The sequence below is a fragment of the Schistocerca serialis genome, chromosome 3 (genome assembly GCF_023864345.2).
Source record: "Schistocerca serialis cubense isolate TAMUIC-IGC-003099 chromosome 3, iqSchSeri2.2, whole genome shotgun sequence".
Taxonomy (NCBI): Eukaryota; Metazoa; Arthropoda; class Insecta; order Orthoptera; family Acrididae; genus Schistocerca; species Schistocerca serialis.
The window spans coordinates 321,049,696-321,071,363 of record NC_064640.1 but is presented as its reverse complement, the minus strand read 5'-3'; the positions used below and the strand labels follow the sequence as shown (position 1 = coordinate 321,071,363).

General features: G+C 43.6%; 1 protein-coding gene across 2 annotated transcripts in view; it reads right to left on the bottom strand.

Annotated features, from left to right (window-relative positions):
* LOC126470129 (uncharacterized) overlaps positions 1–7,291 on the bottom strand; it is a 58,814-nt gene extending 51,523 nt beyond the window's left edge. Inside the window, exon 1 of one of the 2 annotated variants that reach the window (XR_007586134.1) lies at positions 7,172–7,291. Coding sequence is in view for 1 of the 2 variants with exons in the window: in XM_050097743.1 (XP_049953700.1) it covers positions 6,426–6,780 (355 nt within the window). In the remaining variant the exon portion in view is untranslated. The other variant, XM_050097743.1, reaches the window with a different exon arrangement.
* Positions 7,292–21,668: the final 14,377 nt, after the last annotated feature.

Here is a 21,668-nt window from a genome sequence, read left to right as displayed (position 1 = left end):
CAATCCGGCCGGTGTGGCCGTGCGGTTCTAAGCGCGTCAGTTTGGAACCGCGTGACCGCTACGGTCGCAGGTTCGAATCCTGCCTCGGGCATGGATGTCTGTGATGTCCTTAGGTTAGTTAGGTTTAAGTAGTTCTAAGTTCTAGGGGGCTGATGACCTCAGTCGTTAAGTCCCATAGTGCTCAGAGCCATTTGAACCATTTTTTTGATCTTCCAAGAATTTTTAGAGCTATTTCCTCAGTTGATGATTACACTGCTTTACGTTTCTCATAGTTACATGAAATATGTTTCATTTTTTTTCTCATTCATTTTGAGTTAGCTGCCATTTTATGCAGCGAGTGCCAGTCAACTGCAGGTCTTATTGTTAAGCTGTTGCTACGCTAAAGGAGAGAGAAGTTAAACTAATACTCCGTCGACATCATCAGTGATTTTACACTAGTTCTGAAGAAAAAAAGAATGAGTTACGAAATAGTACAGCTTTGTTAGAAAAAAAGCTTTCCCAGTGTTTGCCTGATGAGACAGTGGGAAACAATGGAAAACCTAGGTCACGTTTTCCCGACGGGTTTTTGAAACTTATTTTACCGAATGAAAATCTAACTGCGCTTGATGCCTCGCTGAAGAAACTGCCCCGATAATTATGTGTATTGATCTGGGAAAACCATGAAGAACCAGCCTCTAAAAGGTCAGCCCGGTATTTAATTACGACGCAAACGGCCACCGACTAAAACATCATGCATGGTTTTGTTCCTCAAAAGATATAACGCTGCATTTATGTCCAGCCTCATAGAATTATTAACACTACGTAGACGCAATGATAACCAGACATCATCACAATTGTCAATATATCTGCTTCTGTCTTAATTTAGTCATCCTACAGATATCGACGGAAAGTTTTCAGTAAATGTTTCCATGTAAGTTTCGCCAGGACATTTTCAGAAATATACATACATTTTTGCTATGGGTGTGGACTGGACGTGGAGGCGCTATAGTTGTCATTATATTTCTGTTCGGTTCAAGTAGTTCAAATGGCTCTGAGCACTGTGGGACTTAACATCTGAGGTCATCAGTTCCCTAGAACTTAGGACTACTTAAACCTAACAAACCTAAGGACATTACACACATCCATGCCCGAGGCAGGATTCGAACCTGCGACCGTAGCAGTCGCGCGGTTCCAGACTGAAGCCCCTAGAACCGCTCGGCCACAACGGCCGGCTTTTCTGTTCGGAAAAAGTGTAGTTCAGGTATTATTATATGGCCCTCCTGGTGTTGTTGTTTTCATGATTTCGTAAAAACCGTTAGAGGTGAATACTGGAATGATGTTTCTAATTGGGCTACAGTCGACGCATACGCTCCTTCCTTCACAAATGCATCAGTAATTTGTTTAGCAACCTCGAAGTAGGCGAGGCCAAGTTTAATCCTTTCAATTCCTGCGGGAAGCAGCGTATAACCCAAGCTGATACCAAATTAGGAAACCCTTCAAAGTAAGGACGACCTATTGTGCCGACTAGAACAGCTACACTCCAGTAAGGAATGTAGTGCCTTACATGTCGAGTTGATGTAATTAAACAGAGGGAGACGAAATGTGGTTGTAATAAATAAAGTAGAAGTTGTAATAAGAACCTCGTATTATTTTTATCACTGTCTTAATTTATATTATTTTTATCACTGTCTTAATTTTATGAGATATTTTCATGGAGTTTTTCACCGTGGAAAAATCGCGAGAACGAATGGATGGAGTAGAAATCACTCTGCTCGAAATCGAAAGTCAAATAAAAAAATTTCTAACAGTTTTGTTGTGTCAATTTTGAAAACCTTAAATAATCGTAGGACACTCTTTGTGACTACCATATATTAATAAAAGCTTCCATAGAAACGCTTGTAGCCTCAAGAATTATGTGACCCCCAAGTACAGTAAAACCATGTTCAGATACAGATATGCAACGCTGTTCCACTTCTGTGTAAAGTGATATAACCGATATAAAATTCTTCGGCCAATGTTGACACAACAGAGCTAAAATGATCACTCGGTATTCCAAAATCCTAAAACATACATTTCCATTTGTGTGGGTGTTTACGTCCGAACGACAGCGCTACATCACGCTTGTCAAAGAGACGCGTCGTGCTGTTTGGTCATCCGTTGCCTATATAGGTTGATGGACACGACTTTTCTTGCCGCTAGCACTTCACGTGGAAAGCTCACACAGCAAAGCCCCGTTTACATATTAGCGAGTCCATAACGGTGAAGAGCGCAATGCTGCTCACCCATCCTTGCTGCGGAGGCCGTTTAGAGAACAGCTTGTCGACGTCCAAGACAAATCTTCTTCGTCGGAGCCAAGCTTGAAACTTGTGGCATTACCAGGCCTCTTCAAAAACGTTGAACTGCTTTAACCCAGGACATAATTTTCATTGGAACGCACATTGTCTCATTCGCATCAGACTAAGAGTATTGTTAGTGTAAACTTTTCTGTTACGTGCGCGACCAAGTTTTAAAAAGCATAATGGTCTCATGGAGCCAATGTATATGCATACAAAACAATTGCAGAATGTTCCTCAATTTGGATAAATCAGGCCAATTATGAAGCAGTACATAAGCTCTTCGACGATAAAAAAAAACGCTGTGATGAATAATCTAATGTTAGACTATTTATGAGGTACAAACATTTATTGGTGTGAAAATTGTATTACGTGTTTCGACAGTGCGCTTTAGTTGTCAGTTTCCTTTATGTTAATAAGAAAAGGGGACGGAGAAAATTAATCTTACTGTTTCATTCGTATTCTATATTATACTGCTCTCATGCCATTTATGAAATACATCCGCAATGTAGCTTGTTCCTTTCTGTCACCTTTGCAAAATTAACACCCAATGCACGTAATGCTTCAGATGAGTTTCTTTCTTTGAGCAGGGATTGTCACTGCTGAATTTTTATGCTTAACGTGACTGATAACAACTGCAAGTTACTCGTATAGTGCCTGACTAACCCATAGTTAATCCTTTTTAGTTTTGCTTTACATTCTGTTGCTAAAAGTGAAATTAGGGTAGCTGATGAATTGGAATTGATGACCAACAGAAAACCTCTAATCTTTGGCCGTGACACCCTTTCTTGTTTTACAGCGTATTTCTTTGCGGTAGTAAATGAATTTCCTACGGGTATATCCATATATAATTAGCAACTACACAGGAACATATTTTTACAGTTAAATGAATAATTTTTCATTGGAATTATTGCTTTTCAAAGGATAAACAGCGTATACTGTTTTTGTGTCTAAAAACACACCAGTGAAACATTTGAATGAAAACTGAAAATAGAATGTTAATGCGTCGTTACATTTCAGATCTTTAAAGTTCCTAGGTAACTTTATATTCTAGAAAACTACGTCATTGTGTATTAGAGTATACATCTAAAGTAATGTTCGCAAATGATCATCGAAACAAACGAAATGACAGTGCCACATTGGTCCTATGTAATATGACTTCGTCCGCAGCTCGTGGTCGTGCGGTAGCGTTCTCGCGTCCCGCGCCCGGGTTCGATTCCCGGCGGGGTCAGGGGTTTTCCCTGCCTCGTGATGACTGGGTGTTGTGTGATGTCCTTAGATTAGTTAGGTTTAAGTAGTTCTAAGTTCTAGGGGACTGATGACCATAGATGTTAAGTCCCATAGAGCTCAGAGCCATTTGAACCATTTAATATGTCTTCTGTGTTCGCGTGACCAATAAATTGCTGCTTGACACTAATAACTGCTACATTTTTATTTCGCAACGGGCGATTCGATTTAATTAAGTCTGTTTTATAGCCTAGAAACATGGTGCAAAGTAGCAGGTAGACATTTCTTGCCGGTGACGTACACACGTATTACCCAAATTACCTTAAGATGACGACAGCGACGTTACGCTGTGTAGACCGCCCGGAGTTAATGGACAACGATGTTCTTTGCGAGGTGTGAGAGTTAACTTCCAATGATGTGTGCAATTTCGGCATGTTTCATTTTTTTTCTCTCTCTCTCTCCATCCCGCATACACACACATCAAAATTTGATTTGATTGTTACGCAAATCAACGCGCGGAACCGGTCTTTAGTCTTTATACAGAATCTAAATTGCATAGTTTCCCTTTGCAGGGTACCCTGGGAAGGGTGCGTGATGCCCATGTAAGTTTCTCGTTACTTATTTCTGTATAGGATTTGTGTTCCTAGGAGCGTACATTGGTTCACGAACCACAAAAGCTCCGTGTACAAATGGCACACACAATACATCTGGTACAAACGCATGCGGTAACTGGAAGCTGTTTCTTGCGATAATTTGATAACTTCAGAGATTTCAGGTCATCATTCAGTGGTCCATAACAAAAGCCCACAAAACGAGCTGAACAGACCGCATCTATAGTCTTTTAGCACTGCTGACTTGATTGGTTCCAAAGTGGTGCTGTAGTTAAGACACTGGGCTCGCATTCGGGAGGGCAGCGATTCAAATTTCAATCCTGCCATTCTCTTTTACGTTTTCCGTGGCTTCCCTAAACCGTATAAGACAGGTGCCGGGATGGTTCCTTTGGAAAAGACACGGCCGACTTCCTTTCCCAATCATAGCTTACTCTCCGATTCTAATGACTTCGTTGTCGACAGGACGTTAAACTATACTTTCTTCCTTTTTTCCACAAAAAGAAACAGGTTCTGAGTAGCGTTTTTCATTATTATTTCTGCAGTGTAGCACAACGTCAATTTTCGTCTGCATCAAAATTGATCTCGCATGCAGAGAAAAGCAGTCATAAATGTTAACGAAGTGTTAGTCTCGTTATTACGAATGTTACTATAAATTACTTACAGAGATAGTTATGAGAGATACATGATTTAAAGCGTATCTATACAGCTGTTAGCAACAGATGAAATATATATTTTTTGTGCAGCAACATTTCGCTGCTTATCTGGCTACTACAGCTAAGCGTTATATACAAAAAGCTAAGCGTTATATAAAAAAAGAAAAACAAAAAAGAAATGTGACATTAACAGTAACGATATTGCAGAATTTTCAGATAAATGGAAGCAGCAAAATAGTGAAAAACATGCTTATCTCTTTTGCAGACTCGTTACAAGTTCCATAAACTTAACAGCATTATACTTTAAGAGCCAAGACCTATTATCAATAAATCTACAGACATTTTGGAGTATAAGTAAGACATTTACTGTGACACTGTATGTTATGGTAGTGTAATGAAATTTACTAAGTATGGTAGTATGAAAAAGCACTTCTCCAAGAAATAACCTGTCGCTCTTAAAAATGACATTCAGGCTCGTGACGCCTTTTAGATATGGCTGTCATATAGCGGTACATTACAGAAATTGCATTCTCTTACATGTAAAACGCATATCTGACATTCATTTGTGCCCGAACTGAATTCCCGTATATGAGATCATCGATACCGTTCCGAAAGAAAAGCGAATGCTGTCTTCATTGCATACTTTTTCTCCGGGACTTAATCAGGCAGCCCACGTTATGTTTACGTACATTGTTCTAAATGTACAACGAAAGTGTCACTAACAATTTCGGCCGATGTAGTTTCACGAACGCGTACTAGAAATTCTGTTTCAAATTTCTGTCTCGTCAAAACTAGCTGAACCTGTGAGAATATGCCTTTATAGAATGTTTTTCTTACGTAGCTTGTGAATTAGTGACGACAGCGCACAGTTCATACACAATCGGCATTGAAGACTGACAGGCGTAATAATTAATTCCACTTGGCTGAAGAACTCTGACAACCTCCTTAGAAAGGGAAAAGTAAACATAGGCCTGCATAGAAAAGAAATAATAACGATTTATTTACCGGAGAAAAGAAATAATAACGATTTATTTACCGGAGAAAAGAAATAATAACGATTTATTTACCGGAGAAAAGAAATAATAACGATTTACTTACCGAGGTATTAAGTACTGGAAATGACTCAGGTACGCATCACACTTCTGGTAGAATCTAGAAACTTCTACAAAATTTCTGTTCATAATTGCTATAGTATACTGACAAGAACTCCAAAATTTTGCTCGCGAAATTTCTTTAAAAAAGTTACATTAACTTCACTGTCGAACATCGTCAATGTAGAGCCGTGAAAAATCACAATATCGTTAAAACAATGGACAGTAATTTTTTTTACTTGACAGTAACGCGTCGCTGTAACCGGTAGCATATAAACCTTAGTAGACATATGGCCGATAAAGAGTAAGAGCGAGAAGTTGCAGAATCGGCTACAGCTATACGGACTTACTGGTGACAGAATGTTTGACAGGACCTGTTGCATCAAATCTCCCGCCATCACTGCTTCACCACTCACAGTTACGGGCGCGTACCGCTTAAATTTGGAAGTATTTCTATAAAACTTAAGAACTGGCAAAGATGGCGAAGACGAGATCGAATCGAAAGAGATAAAGAGTGCAAGTTGGACTTACGAGGAGACGACGAGTCGGCGAGGCAGCAGCAGCAGCACCGGAAGGCGCAGGGGAGGAAGAGCCATCCCAGAAGAACGGCTGTGCGCCCGCTGCTGGCTACACGGCAGAAAGGAAGGGAGAGAATGGCGATGCAAGCCAGGGAAGGAGACAGGGCTGGTGACCTTGTAGGCTCGAATGGTCGCCGGCCGGCTCTGTTGCCAGGCAGCCTACCAGGATACCAGCTGGACGGGCACGCTCGAGCGCGGCCCAAATCACAGCCCGGCTGGACCACTATCCTCCGCCGCGGGACGTCGCTTACAATACTGCCGACATATGTTCCCCAACATTTTGACGACAGCCGCCGTCCTACTACCATACACGCGTCCCCAGCGCTACAGTGGGTGGGGGTGACGTCGCTTTGCTAGTAGACTCGAGACGTGTGCGTCATCGCAGAGCGCGGCTGATTTTGATAATTTTCGGTAGTTCGTTGAGAGAGCCCTCGCACGACTGCACTAGGACAGATGTTCGTAGGATGTAAGAGTCGGAAACGGTGCGCGAGAAATCGTGCTTCGTGACAATAACTGGAGAAATAAAGAGGATTTCATAAACCACTTGCGTGAAGCAGCAAATAGAGCTTTGCGACTCGCGTTCACTTGTTTCGAAACGACACAGTAACGCTAAACAAAGACGGACACGGCGTCTCTCGTCGGCAGATAAGCGAGAGTGAGGAGGAGGGTGTGCGAGACGACAGAGTAGCGGCTACTTACTGGTGGCGCGGCGGCGCGGCGGCGCGGCGGAAGGCTGTGGAGCGTGGCGCGCACAGGCGGCGAGTGGCGGCGGTCCCGCCTGCGTGCGGCGCGCTGGGAGGGCCCCGCGCGAGAGGAAGCTGCCACCTGCCCGCCGCCGCCGCCACGGCCACGCTGAGATGGCCGCAGCTACCACAACCGGTTTCCCCGGCTGGCCTCGGGCTGCGCTGCCCGGCCGCCGCAGCGCTGCTCGGCAACAGACGCACGCCTGCCGCGCCGCGCCGTGCCGCAACAAAAACACACACAGCTGCCGCGGCCCGGTCACTCCGCTCCGAACAAAGGAGACGTCTCCTAGCGCACCACTTTCTTCTGCTTCAAAAACCGGATACGCCGGCCTCCGCCACCGCCGCGCTCCTCTACGCGTGTCGACGGGCGCAACGTGCGACGATCGACCGCTCGAAAAGCCCGCCTTTCGGTTCCCGCCGTCGGAAACTGCTCTCGAAAACGACGAAAAAAACATCCTCTCCGACGGAGAACCGTTAAATATTTAGGCTTGCACCGATGGGGACGCGAATAGACGGTTTTCCGACACAATTCGAAGAAACTAAAGCGATGCCCGGTACCTTGTGAACTACAACAATGCTAGCGTCTGCGAACCAGCAGGGTCCTTTCTTGCGAGTAGCTCTCGAGACTTACATCGGACTCGATAGCCTCACGGGAATACACCTTAAACTAACACAACTTTTATTTTATGGACATTTCGAAATATGGGAACGATATTTTCGCAGCGGGACACGTAATTTTTTCAAAATGGTTCAAATGGTTCTGAGCACTATGCGACTTAACTTCTGAGGTCATCAGTCGCCTAGAACTTAGAATTAATTAAACCTAACTAACCTAAGGACTTCACACAATCCATGCCCGAGGCAGGATTCGAACCTGCGACCTAGCGGTCGCTCGGTTCCAGACTGTAGCGCCCAGAACCGCACGGCCACTCCGGCCGGCGTAATTTTATGGTTCAAATGGCTCTGAGCACTATGCGACTTAACTTCTGAGGCCATTAGTCGCCTAGAACTTAGAACTAATTAAACCTAACTAACCTAAGGACATCACACACATCAATACCCGAGGCAGGATTCGAACCTGCTTCCGTAGCGGTCGCTCGGTTGCAGACTGTAGCGCCCAGAACCGCACGGTCACTCCGGCCAGCGATATTTTTTCATTTACATCTAAATCTACATGGCTACTCTTCAAACATACTTAAGTGTCTGGCACAGGGTTCATCTACCCAACTTCACACTAATCCTCTATTATTCCACTCTCGAACAGCACGGGGAAAAAACGAACACATACGAAAAAATGGCTGACACCGAAATAAGTGTCCAAGGAATAGAAAAGCAACTGAAATCACTCAACAGAGTAAAGTACACTGGACCTGACGGGATACCAATTCGATTCTACACAGAGTAAGCGAAAGAACTTGCCCCCTTCTAACAGCCGTGTACCTCAAGTCTCTAGAGGAACGTAAGGTTCCAAATGATTGGAAAAGAGCACATGTAGTCCCAGTCTTCAAGAAGGGTCGTCGAGCAGATGCGCAGAACTATAGACCTATATCTCTGACGTCGATCTGTTGTAGAATATTAGAACATGTTTTTTGCTCGCGTATAATGTCGTTTTTGGAAACCCAGAATCTACTCTGTAGGAATCAACATGGATTCCGGAAACAGCGATCGTGTGAGACCCAACTCGCTTTATTTGTTCATGAGACCGAGAAAATATTAGATACAGGCTCCCAGGTAGATGCTATTTTCCTTGACTTCCGGAAGGCGTTCGGTACAGTTCCGCACTGTCGCCTGATAAACAAAGTAAGAGCCTACGGAATATCAGACCAGCTGTGTGGCTGGATTGAAGAGTTTTTAGCAAACAGAACACAGCATGTTGTTATCAATAGAGAGACGTCTACAGACGTTAAGGTAACCTCTGGCGTGTCACAGGGGAGTGATATGGGACCATTGCTTTTCACAATATATATAAATGACCTAGTAGATAGTGTCGGAAGTTCCATGCGGCTTTTTGCGGATGATGCTGTAGTATACAGAGAAGTTGCAGCATTAGAAAATTGTAGCGAAATGCAGGATGATCTGCAGCGGATAGGCACTTGGTGCAGGGAGTGGCAACTGACCCTTAACATAGACAAATGTAATGTATTCCGAATACATAGAAAGAAGGATCCTTTATTGTATGATTATATGATAGCGGAGCAAACACTGGTAGCAGTTACTTCTGTAAAATATCTGGGAGTATGCGTGTGGAACGATTTGAAGTGGAATGATCATACAAAATTAATTGTTGGTAAGGCGGGTACCAGGTTGAGATTCATTGGGAGAGTCCTTAGAAAATGTAGTCCATCAACAAAGGAGGTGGCTTACAAAACACTCGTTCGACCTATACTTGAGTATTGCTCATCAGTGTGGGATCCGTACCGTATCGGGTTGACGGAGGAGATAGAGAAGATCCAAAGAAGAGCGGCGCGTTTCGTCACAGGGTTATTTGGTAACCGTGATAGCGTTACGGAGATGTTTAGCAAACTCAAGTGGCAGACTCTGCAAGAGAGGCGCTCTGCATCGCGGTGTAGCTTGCTCGCTAGGTTTCGAGAGGGTGCGTTTCTGGATGAAGTATCGAATATATTGCTTCCCCATACTTATACCTCCCGAGGAGATCACGAATGTAAAATTAGAGAGATTCGAGCGCGCACGGAGGCTTTCAGACAGTCGTTCTTCTCGCGAACCATACGCGACTGGAACAGAAACGGGAGGTAATGACAGTGGCACGTAAAGTGCCCTCTGCCACACACCGTTGGGTGGCTTGCGGAGTATAAATGTAGATGTAGATGTTACCGTGCGAGCTCTGATTTCCCTTATTTTATTATGATGATCGTTTCCCTCTACGTAGGTCGGCGTCAACAAATTATTTTCGCATTCGTAAGAGAAAGTTTGTGATTGAAATTTCACGAGAAGATCCCACCGCAACGAAAAACGCCTTTATTTTAATGATATCTACCCCAAATCCTGTGTCAGGTCACGTCCGTGACACTCTCTCCTCTGTTTCTCGATAATACAAAATGTGCTGCCATTCATTGAACTTTAACGATGTATTCCGTTAATTTTATCTGGTCAGAATCCCACAACGCGCAGCAGTACTCTAAAACAGGACGGATAAGCATAGTGTAGGCAATCTCTTTAGTAGATCTGTTGCGTCTTCTAAGTGTTCTGCCAATAAAACGCAGTGTTTGGTTCGCCTTGTCCGTAACATGTTCTTTGCGATTTAAATTTTTCATAATTGTAATTCTTAGGTATTTAGTTGAATTTACGGCCTTTAGGTTTGATTGATTTATCGTGTAACCGAAGTTTAACGGATTCCATTTGGCACTCGTGTGGATGACACCACACTTTTCATTATTTGGGGTCAACTGCCGATTTTCGCACTATACATGTCTATCTGAATCTTTTTGCAATGGTTTTGATCTTCTGATCATCTACAAACAACCTAAGACGGCTGCTCAGATTGTGTGGTTAGTCCATCTAACATTGGTATATATATATATATATATATATATATATATATATATATATATATATATATATATATTTTTTTTTTTTTTTTTTGCGGAAAAATGTGGAGGGTGATTCCAGGAAACGGGATGTTTTGAAGTTTGTGTTGGTTGTCCTGGGCCACTGTTAACGCTCATTAACATATAGAAACAAGTTTACACTATCTTGCCATTTAGTTAAAACGAACATTTGGAGTGGTGGGCAACTTGCTTTTGCCATCGAACCGTTTTACAGAAACAACGAGAATACGGGGGATGCACGTAGAGAATTTCGCAGTCAGTGCAATTTAAGACGCCACGATCACCTTCCATATGCACATGCAACTACACGTCGATACGTGATTTTGAGGAAACAGGTTCAGCAATGAGAAAGAATCCGCCAGGCCGTGTGCGAAGCGTTCGTACACCAGACGATATCGAAGTTGCGTGGAGTGTTGTCATAAAAGGTCCACATCGTTCAGTCGACATCTACATACATACTCCACAAACCACCGTACGATGCATGGCGGAGGGAATCTTGTACCACTACTAGCTATTTCCTTTCATGTTCCACTCGCAAAGCCGGCCGCTGTGGATGAGCGGTTCTAGACGCTTCAGTCTGGAACCGCGCTGCTACTAAGGTCGCAGGTTCGAATCCTGCCTCAGGCATGGATGTGTGTGATGTCCTTAGGTTAGTTAGATTTAAGTAGTTCTAAGTCTAGGGGACTGATGAGCTCAGATGTTAAGTGCCGTAGTGCTTAGAGCCATTTGAACCACTTTTAAACCACTCGCAAATAGAGAGAAGGATAAATGACTGCCTGAATACCTCCTTATGAGCCCTAATTGCTGGTATCTTAGTTGAAACGCGACATGCCGCTAGGTTGCCTCGGGGATGGAAGGACTGGGCAAACAAGGCGTCAACACCATCCGTGAAAAATTTTAAATACATCTTATTACAATCATCATGACAATGTAAAAATTAACAGTCCAATAAAAAATGTCAGCTGAAGTTCAAAAGAATAAGTTTCAACTCGGACACCACCGGTAAATCAGGACGGTTCACATGCTAGACCTGTCAAGAAACTCAGACACCATCTCACTCTAAAACGCAGATGTAAAACAACCTTGAAATGCATGCAGTAACAACAGATTAAATTAACGCTTTACACACAAACTTAATTATCCCTGACTGCAATCAATCTTAAGTAAAATTTTTATACAACACACAAGCGTTCAAACGGCGAGCACGCTACGCACCTTAACCAATTATCAATCAGTCCAGTAGACAAATTAAATACGCTCAAAGATTAGCAAATGTGTGAAAATTTGGGGGAACGCACATGCGCTCAAATAAGAATTAGAACCCTAGCATCAAATCACTCACCAAGTTTGACATGCAAGAAATATTACGCGACATGCATGTTAGCGGGAGTAGAATCGTTTTATAGCTAGCTTCAAATGCTGGTTCTATAAATTTTCTCAATAATGATCCTTGAAAAGAACGTCGTCATCCCTCCGGGGATTCCCATTTAAATTCAAGAAGCATTTCCGTAATATTTAGCGCGTTGTTCGAACCTGCCAGTAACAAATCTAGCAGCCCGCCTTTGAACTGCTTCGATGTCGTCCTTTAATCCGACCTCATGGGGATCCCAAATACTCGAGCAGCACTCAAGAATAGGTCGCGCTAGCGTCCTGTATGCGTTCTCCTTTGCAAATCATCCACAATTTCCCAGAGTTCTCCCAATAAACCGAAGTGGACCATTCGCCTTCCCTTCCACAATCCTCACATGCAAGTTGTATTTCATAACGTATTCCACCGTTACGCCCAGATATTTAAATGACGTGATTGTGTCAGGCAGCACGCTACTAATGCTCTATTCGAATGTAACGGGTTTGTTTTTCCTACTCATTCGCGTTAACTTATATTTTTCAAGATTTAGGGCTAGCTGCCATTCATCATGCAAATTAGAAATTTTGTCTAAGTCATCTTGTATGCTCATAGGGTCATTAAAAGTCGCTATCTTCCCGCACACTACAGCATTATTTGCAAACAACCATAGATTGCGGCCTACTACCACAGCATCATCTGCAAACAACTATTGATTGCTGCCTACCTTGTGCACCAGATCATTTATGTGTATAGAAAATAATAGCGGTCCTGTCACACTTCGCTGGGGCACTCCTGACGATACCCTTGTCTCTGATGAACACTCGTCATCGAGGACAATGTACTGTGTTCTATTATTTGAGAAGTCTTCGAGCTACTCACATATCTGGGAACCTATTTCATCTGCTAGTACCTTCGTTAAAAGTCTGCAGCGGGGTACCGTGCCAAATGATTCGTAAATCTTGAAATATGGAATCAACCTGTTGCCTTTCATCCGTAGCTTGCAGTATCATGTGAGAAAAGGGCAAGGACAGTTTCGCACGAGTGATGCTTTCTAAAACCGTGCTGATTCGTGAACAGAAGCTTTTCAAAAATGGTTCAAATGGCTCTGAGCACTATGGGACTTATCTTCTGAGGTCATCAGTCCCCTAGAACTTAGAACTACTTAAACCTAACTAACGTAAGGATATCACAGATATCCATGCCCGAGGCAGGATTCGAACCTGCGACCGTAGCGGGCGCGCGGTTCCAGACTGAAGCGTTTAGAACCGCTCGGCCACAACCGCCGGCAGAAGCTTCTCAGTCTCAAGTAAATTCATTATATCTGAGCTGAAAATATGTTCAAGAATTCTGCGGCAAATCAACGTTAAGGATATTGATCTGTTATTTTGCGGGTCCGTTCTTTTACCCTTCTTACATACAGGAATCGCGCTTTTTTTCCTTTCGCATGGGACTTTGTGCTGGACGAGAGATTTGTGATAACTCGAAGTTAAGTATGAGACCAGTGTTATAGAGTACTCTCTGTAAAACCGAATTGGGATTTCATCCAGACCTGACGACTTATTTGTTTTCAAATATTTCAGTTGTTTCCGTTGTCATGCTTCGGCCTTACAGTTGCATAGTTCAAATGTTCGAAGAATATTGGTACATAACGTACATTTCCATCCATACAAGTTGAAGATTGGTTAGAAACTCAAACTACTATGACGTAAATTCTGTGAACGGATGAGTCTGTCAACAATCTGCAGATTTCGGACGAAGGCTGTTTCAGTTTTAATGGATCTGTTAAAAGGAAAATTTTCGTTGTTGAGCACAAAAAAATCCTATCAGTTACATCAACGTCCATAGTACGAGGATAAAGTTACTGTGTGGCGTGTTGTGTCATCATACGGCAAAAAATGTCCTTATTTTTTTGAGGACGAGAATTGTCTTGCGACTACAGTGACATCTAATAGACAAGTCGCCTTGCCTGAATCCTTAGTTGTGTAAAAACTTCAGACATTGAAACAAATTATTAACAACGGCTAGTTCCAGCAAGACGGCCTGAAGTCGCACACAGCACGAATATCGATGGCTGCTGTGCACCATGTTTTTGGCAACCGTATAATTTCGAGAAATGGTGACATTCTATGGCCTCCGAGACCCTCTTATCCGTCAGCGTGTGTTTGTTCTTGAGTGGTCACCCTAAAAGCAAAGTGAAAGAACTGAAAGTTAAGGTCGGAGAAGCAATTTCCCAAATTCCTGTTCAAATGTTGCTTCGAACCATTCGCACTTTGTCTAAGATACCGGTGGAACGTCTGCACAAAAATGGATCTCACCTGCAGGATGTCACCTTCAAAAAGTAAATTTACTTTGTGTGTTCTTAAATTGTATTATTTTTTACTATTAAATGAGATACACTGGTGTGCAAAACTTAATGACGAAAATAAATTTGGCATGATATGTCACTGTCCAGTAACATAGCTCGGTGAAACTTGGACCATACATAGAAAGAACTGCTAACAGTATGGTACAGACGGTAACTGAAAGTAATACGCAATGAGACGAACAGAAATAACGCTTTTATTCAAATCGAATAATTACACAAAAGTTACTGCCATCATTGTCCCCCTGACAACGAGAAAGGCGGGGTACAGTTATTAATAGTGTGTGTCATCAACGCTGAGGGCAACGCATGCTTTGCGACGTGCTTCCACTCCGGCCACAAGGTAGGTATGGAGTTTTTGTGCTAGGTTGTTCCATTCCTCCACTAACGCAGTTGGAAACTAATGGATGGTCGCAGACGCACGTGGGCTGCGGTCGTGCTGAAATACATCTCCCTAGAGCGTCCCACACGTGCTAGATGGGATTTAAGACGGGGCCAGTCCCTTCGGGGAATACCATCTCGTTCCAAGGGCTGAATATACCCCTGAAAATTCGCACAGTGGGAAGGAGTACAGTGTTACAGTATCGTTCAGTGTGTGTACTGTGTTCAGCCATCACGTCGTATTTTTACATATCACAGTTACTCATAGATCTTTCTGACGTGGATACGTCTAGAAGGCCAGAGCCAGGAACGGGGTACCATTCAGTGAAGCAGAAGTGAAACGTTTACAGTGTAATATAGTTTGAGTTATAGCTCCAAAATTAGTTATGTCAACAAAAATAAAGTTATGTCACTCTCAGAGTAATATTACTATAATCTGTTCACTTTTTCTCGTTCCCTGAGCAGAAGGGAACGTGTGGTGCGGAGGGAGAGTAACAAGAGCGTATTTACATGGACATTACCTTCACATGTGGTACATATTCGTAGCACGCCATTAAGACAAAGAAACAAACGCACTACTGTTGACGACAACCCTTAAGATTGGTAGATCGCATGCGTTAGCAAAATTTGCAAAAGGCACGAAACGTCCTTAACTACATCAACTAGTTCTGAGATGAATTATGAGGCTCAGCGAAAAAGGAAAAGTAGTAGGTAAAATAGCTGCTCCAGCACTGAGTTTGCACCGGCGGGTGACATTTGGCAACCTATTTCGCCGTTATATAGGCCTACCTTACAACAAATATGTATTAAGTAAATGAATGAAAATGCTCGTCATACATAAATAAATCAAAACTAAAATCAATGATAAATATTTGTTTACACACTTATATTACTGACATTTTTCTTGCTTTGGTATCAAAATAACTCCTCTATGATTACGTAAAAAGCCAAACATTCGGCAAGCTCATGTTCAACACACGGCGTTGCTAGCTCACACAGCTGTAAATGGTCTATTGTTGACTTCAGGTACATTATAATAACGTTAAGCTCAGAAAATGATCTTTTTCCACTCGCCACTGTCACCGGCTGTGTTTGCAAAATTCGTAAGGTAATACTTACGTTGCGTGCAAAGCCACATTCTTTGTATGAGTTTCAAAGTTTCACTTTGCGTGCTACAAGGCTTTACCAACGTTCAGACTAGTTATCGGTTCGTCTTGAAAATTGACAAGACTGCTGTCCTTAGCCTGGCCGTGACTAGAACTGTCGCACGGTTTGGAACACTTTTCATCTAGAACGTCAGATGATATGTCTTTAATATTACTGATGTCGTACAACCAATAAAAGCTCACTTTGCCTTTTAAGCCGTTTAAATGTTTCACTGGCAGTACATATCATAATATCCAGTACTTTAAAGTATATTTCTATTTTGTACTGCGATTCTGAATCTTCAATTTTCTCATGTTCTCCTACATAATGGAACTGTTTCTTCTTCCGTCCATTCGTATCTGCTGTGTACCATATACAGTCGGTTTATTTATATCGGGCTGGTCTGCGAGGTGTTGTTTAAATAATTCACCAAGTCTCGAGCTGGTTTGCCAGTTCCTTAGCGTGTAGTGGGTAACCTTGGAATCTGTCGTCCTCTCGGTAGTTTGTGAACACTCTGTTGTCTTTCTGAGTAAGTCAATGACTTTCGATATATCTGTGTAATTTTCGTGTGTTTTTGCTGACGTAATTAATGTGGAGTAAAATACCATAACTGAACACCACTGAAGAAAGGAACGTAAAATTACACATAAGGTTTGCCAAAATAACAGCAAATTGTCCGTATTTTCGTCTTCGCTTATTTCAACCAGTGTGTCACAGACCTCTCCTCTTCTATATTTAAGAGAGGCGACTGAATCACCCACCTTGTTGTACTCAATGGCTTCAACGTTAGGGCAGATAAATGGCTGCGTATTCTGATGTCTTTCGTTGGTTGGTTGGGTGGTTGATTTTGGGGGAGGGGACCAAAGAGCGAGGCCATCGGTCCCATCGCATTAGGGAAGGATGGGGAAGGAAGTCGGCCGTGCCTTTTCAAAGGAACCATCCCGGCATTTGCCGAAGCGATTCAGGGAAATCACGGAAAACCTAAATCAGGATGGCCGGACGCGGCTTTGAAACGTCATCCTCCCGAATTCGTGATGTCTTAGCAGCATCATTCTATTGATTGTGGTTTCAACACTGAAAAAAAAAGAAATGAGAGAAAACTAAAAGAAGTTACAAACAAAACAGTAAAAATTAATTTAGAGGAGCGTGGCGAGAAGAAGAGCAGTGTAGATGGTAATGACAGATGGAAATGAGAGAAAGTAGTGGAGGAAGGACGTCATGCATCTTTTCACGCGTAAACGCCGCTTAATCAAAATATGTGGATTCAAATACGAGGGTGGAGTGAAAAGTAATGCCTCCACTTTCGTTAATTGGGTTTGGATGGGAATGTTTTAATAAGTCAAACGCAGAAATAATCCTTAGAATGTGATCTTTAATTACCAATATTCACTTTTCCACATAATCACCAGCCAGTTGGATACATTTCTGCCAACGATGCACAGGTTTTCTGAAGCCTTCACGGAAGAAGTCGACACTCTGTTTCCGCAACCACGCTCTCACAGTTCTCTCAACGTCTTCATCAGAAGCATAATGATGTCCCCGCAGATCATCTTTCATTATCGTGAACAGATGGAAGTCAGACGGTGCTAAATCTGGATTGTATGGAGGATGCCATACCGTGGTGAGATTCAGTCTCTTAAGTTGTGCCGTGGTGGCACGTGAAGTGTGTGGTTTAGCGTTGTTATGCTGCAAGAAAACATTTCCCTTTTCCTTTCGGACCCTTGTTAGCCATCGTTTCACAGTTCACAGCGTTGTGATGTAATGCTCTGAATTTATTGTTATTCCGCCGGCCGTAGTGGCCGAGCGGTTCTAGGCGCTACAGTCTGAAACCGCGCGATCGCTACGGTCGCAGGTTCGAATTCTGCCTCGGGCATGGATGTGTGTGACGTCCTTAGGTTAGTTAGGTTTAAGTAGCTCTAAGTTCTAGGGGACTGATGACCTCAGCTGTTAAGTCCCATAGTGCTCAGAGCCGTTTGAACCGTATTGTTGTTCCACGATCAAGGAAATCAACATGGATTACACCATCTGCGTCCCAGAACACTGTGGCCATGATTTTTCCAGCTGAGGCCTGCGTCTTAAATTTCTTTTTTTGGGGCAAGTCTTTGTGTCAATATTCCATAGACTGACGTTTTGTCTCCAGGTCGTAATGGTGTACCCAAGTTTCGTCTCCTGTCACAACTGAATGGAGAAAGGCGTCACCTTCGTTCTCATAACGCGAGAGGAGTTCCTGGCAAATTTCAAGACTGTGCCCTTTCATTTCAGGAGTCAGCATTCGGGGTAACCATTGCGCACAGATCTTCCGATAGCCAAGCAAAGCAATAATCCAACCCAAACGTCTAGTGAAATGTCGACTGTGCTTACAATTTCTCTCTGAGTGATACGACGACCGTCCTGAATCAATCCGTCAACATTTTACTAGTGAAAATCGGTGGAGGCCGCGCGGAGTGGCCGCGCGTTTTACGGCGCCATGTCACGGAGCGCGCGGCCACTGCCGCCGGAGGTTCGAGTCCTCCCTCGGGCATGGGTGTGTGAATTGTCCTTAGAATAAGGTAGTTTAAGTAGTGTGTAAGTCTAGGGACCGATGACCTCAACAGTTTGGTCCCTTAGAAATTCACACACATTTGAACATTTCAAACTCGGTTGTTGCTGTCACAGGACGTCCAACTCTTTGCCACGCAGGTCAGATGTTCCCGACTCAACATCTTTAAACTTACTCGCCCAACGACGCACAGTACTCATATCAATACAATCACCATAAACTGCTTTCATTCTCTGATGTATCTCCTTTGGGATGACACCATCTGCTGTCAAGAATTCAATGACTGCACGTAGCTTAAATCACATTGACCGACCGTCTGTGCAGGTTCCATACTTTATACTACAACAACACAAATGTTCAATGCTAAGGTTTCCCGCCAACTGGAGCTCTAGAGAAAAGACTACGGAACAAGCCAGTATCTGCCGCATACCAATGCTGCCAACTGTTGAAGAGTTACGAAGGTGGAGGCATTACTTTTCAGTCAGCCCTTGTACTATGGCATGTGACGCGCATTGCATATTTTACTTATTTATTACAAAGCGTTTCTCTCAGCGATACTACTATAGGTAGGCAGACCAGATTTCAAAGAGAAAAAACCGGGACACTTGTGTCTATACTTAACTTCATTACTATACTTAAGCGTACCTTTTTTGTCCGTTATAGAAATGTTTTGAAACCGATAATAGGTCTATGACGATACAGCACCTGAAAAACCCGTAGCAAGAATGTATTTTCAATTTGTAAAGTGGCAGGGAACAAGTAGATCCATTGCACATAAATAAAATTCTTTTCTTCGGAAATAAAAAAGACTGATATATACTTTTGCACTGTACTACCCTGAATATATATTCTGCAATGTTTAGTCCCTTATTGGGTACTTAGGTATAATTTTTAACCCTTACTTAGGTACAATTTGTTACTCCTAAAACTGTGCAGTATTAATCATCAGTAATCAGATACTACAAACTATATATTTCATACTAAAATTTAAGATTTAGTTTGACTATAGACCGCTACGGCAAGCGTGCGTATATGCGAAACAATATTCAAAAATCACTGCTAACATACGCCGAAACGTTCACATTCTTCACAAAATTAACGTTCATGTGACTGCAATCACATTAGGAGAAATGTCTTAAGCGATACTCCTTTATACCTCCTTTGGTTTTGGTTTTACTTGTCTCGAGGGCCATAAAGTGGAAGGTCGGCTAGTTACAAGGGGGGTAGGTAATACCTGCTGTTCTCATCGACATATCTCTTACTCTTTCTTTAGGCATAAGGCGAGTTACATCAAATGCGGTAGGCTTTTACGGTGTATTGTGAAAATACAATCCTGGAAATTGAAATAAGAACACCGTGAATTCATTGTCCCAGGAAGGGGAAACTTTATTGACACATTCCTGGGGTCAGATACATCACATGATCACACTGACAGAACCACAGGCACATAGACACAGGCAACAGAGCATGCACAATGTCGGCACTAGTACAGTGTTTATCCACCTTTCGCAGCAATGCAGGCTGCTATTCTCCCATGGAGACGATCGTAGAGATGCTGGATGTAGTCCTGTGGAACGGCTTGCCATGCCATTTCCACCTGGCGCCTCAGATGGACCAGCGTTCGTGCTGGACGTGCAGACCGCGTGAGACGACGCTTCATCCAGTCCCAAACATGCTCAATGGGGGACAGATCCGGAGATCTTGCTGGCCAGGGTAGTTGACTTACACCTTCTAGAGCACGTTGGGTGGCACGGGATACATGCGGACGTGCATTGTCCTGTTGGAACAGCAAGTTCCCTTGCCGGTCTAGGAATGGTAGAACGATGGGTTCGATGACGGTTTGGATGTACCGTGCACTATTCAGTGTCCCCTCGACGATCACCAGTGGTTTACGGCCAGTGTAGGAGATCGCTCCCCACACCATGATGCCAAGTGTTGGCCCTGTGTGCCTCGGTCGTATGCAGTCCTGATTGTGGCACTCACCTGCACGGCGCCAAACACGCATACGACCATCGTTGGCACCAAGGCAGAAGCGACTCTCATCGCTGAAGACGACACGTCTCCATTCGTCCCTCCATTCACGCCTGTCGCGACACCACTGGAGGCGGGCTGCACGATGTTGGGGCGTGAGCGGAAGACGGCCTAACAGTGTGCGGGACCGTAGCCCAGCTTCATGGAGACGGTTGCGAATGGTCCTCGCCGATACCCCAGGAGCAACAGTGTCCCTAATTTGCTGGGAAGTGGCGGTGCGGTCCCCTACGGCACTGCGTAGGATCCTACGGTCTTGGCGTGCATCCGTGCGTCGCTGCGGTCCGGTCCCAGGTCGACGGGCACGTGCACCTTCTGCCGACCACTGGCGACAACATCGATGTACTGTGGAGACCTCACGCCCCACGTGTTGAGCAATTCGGCGGTACGTCCACCCGGCTTCCCGCATGCCCACTATACGCCCTCGCTCAAAGTCCGTCAACTGCACATACGGTTCACGTCCACGCTGTCGCGGCATGCTACCAGTGTTAAAGACTACGATGGAGCTCCGTATGCCACGGCAAACTGGCTGACACTGAAGGCGGCGGTGCACAAATGCTGCGCAGCTAGCGCCATTCGACGGCCAACACCGCGGTTCCTGGTGTGTCCGCTGTGCCGTGCGTGTGATCATTGCTTGTACAGCCCTCTCTCAGTGTCCGGAGCAAGTATGGTGGGTCTGACACACCGGTGTCAATGTGTTCTTTTTTCCATTTCCAGGAGTGTATATATTTATATTACGTTCTATTGCGATGAAATTTGTTTTTCACAGATAATTAAATGAGAAATATTATTGCACGCATTTTGTTTCTAGGTTAAAAACCGGGACAATTATGTGTCCTGAATAATTTTCACGCGACACCAGGACATTTATGTGAAAATCGGGACTGTGGCGGAAAAATCGAGACGTCTGGTCATCCGAACTACGGTGGTCAAGGCTGCTGTAAAGGAACTCTTAGGCCATCATATGCCGACATTTATCTTTATTTCTCTACTATGAAGTTTTTCTTTTCTGTAGGAGTTTTCATGCTGACGTTGGTATATTTCAAGTGTTGTGTAGGCTTACGGTAGAAACCGAGGTTCCAG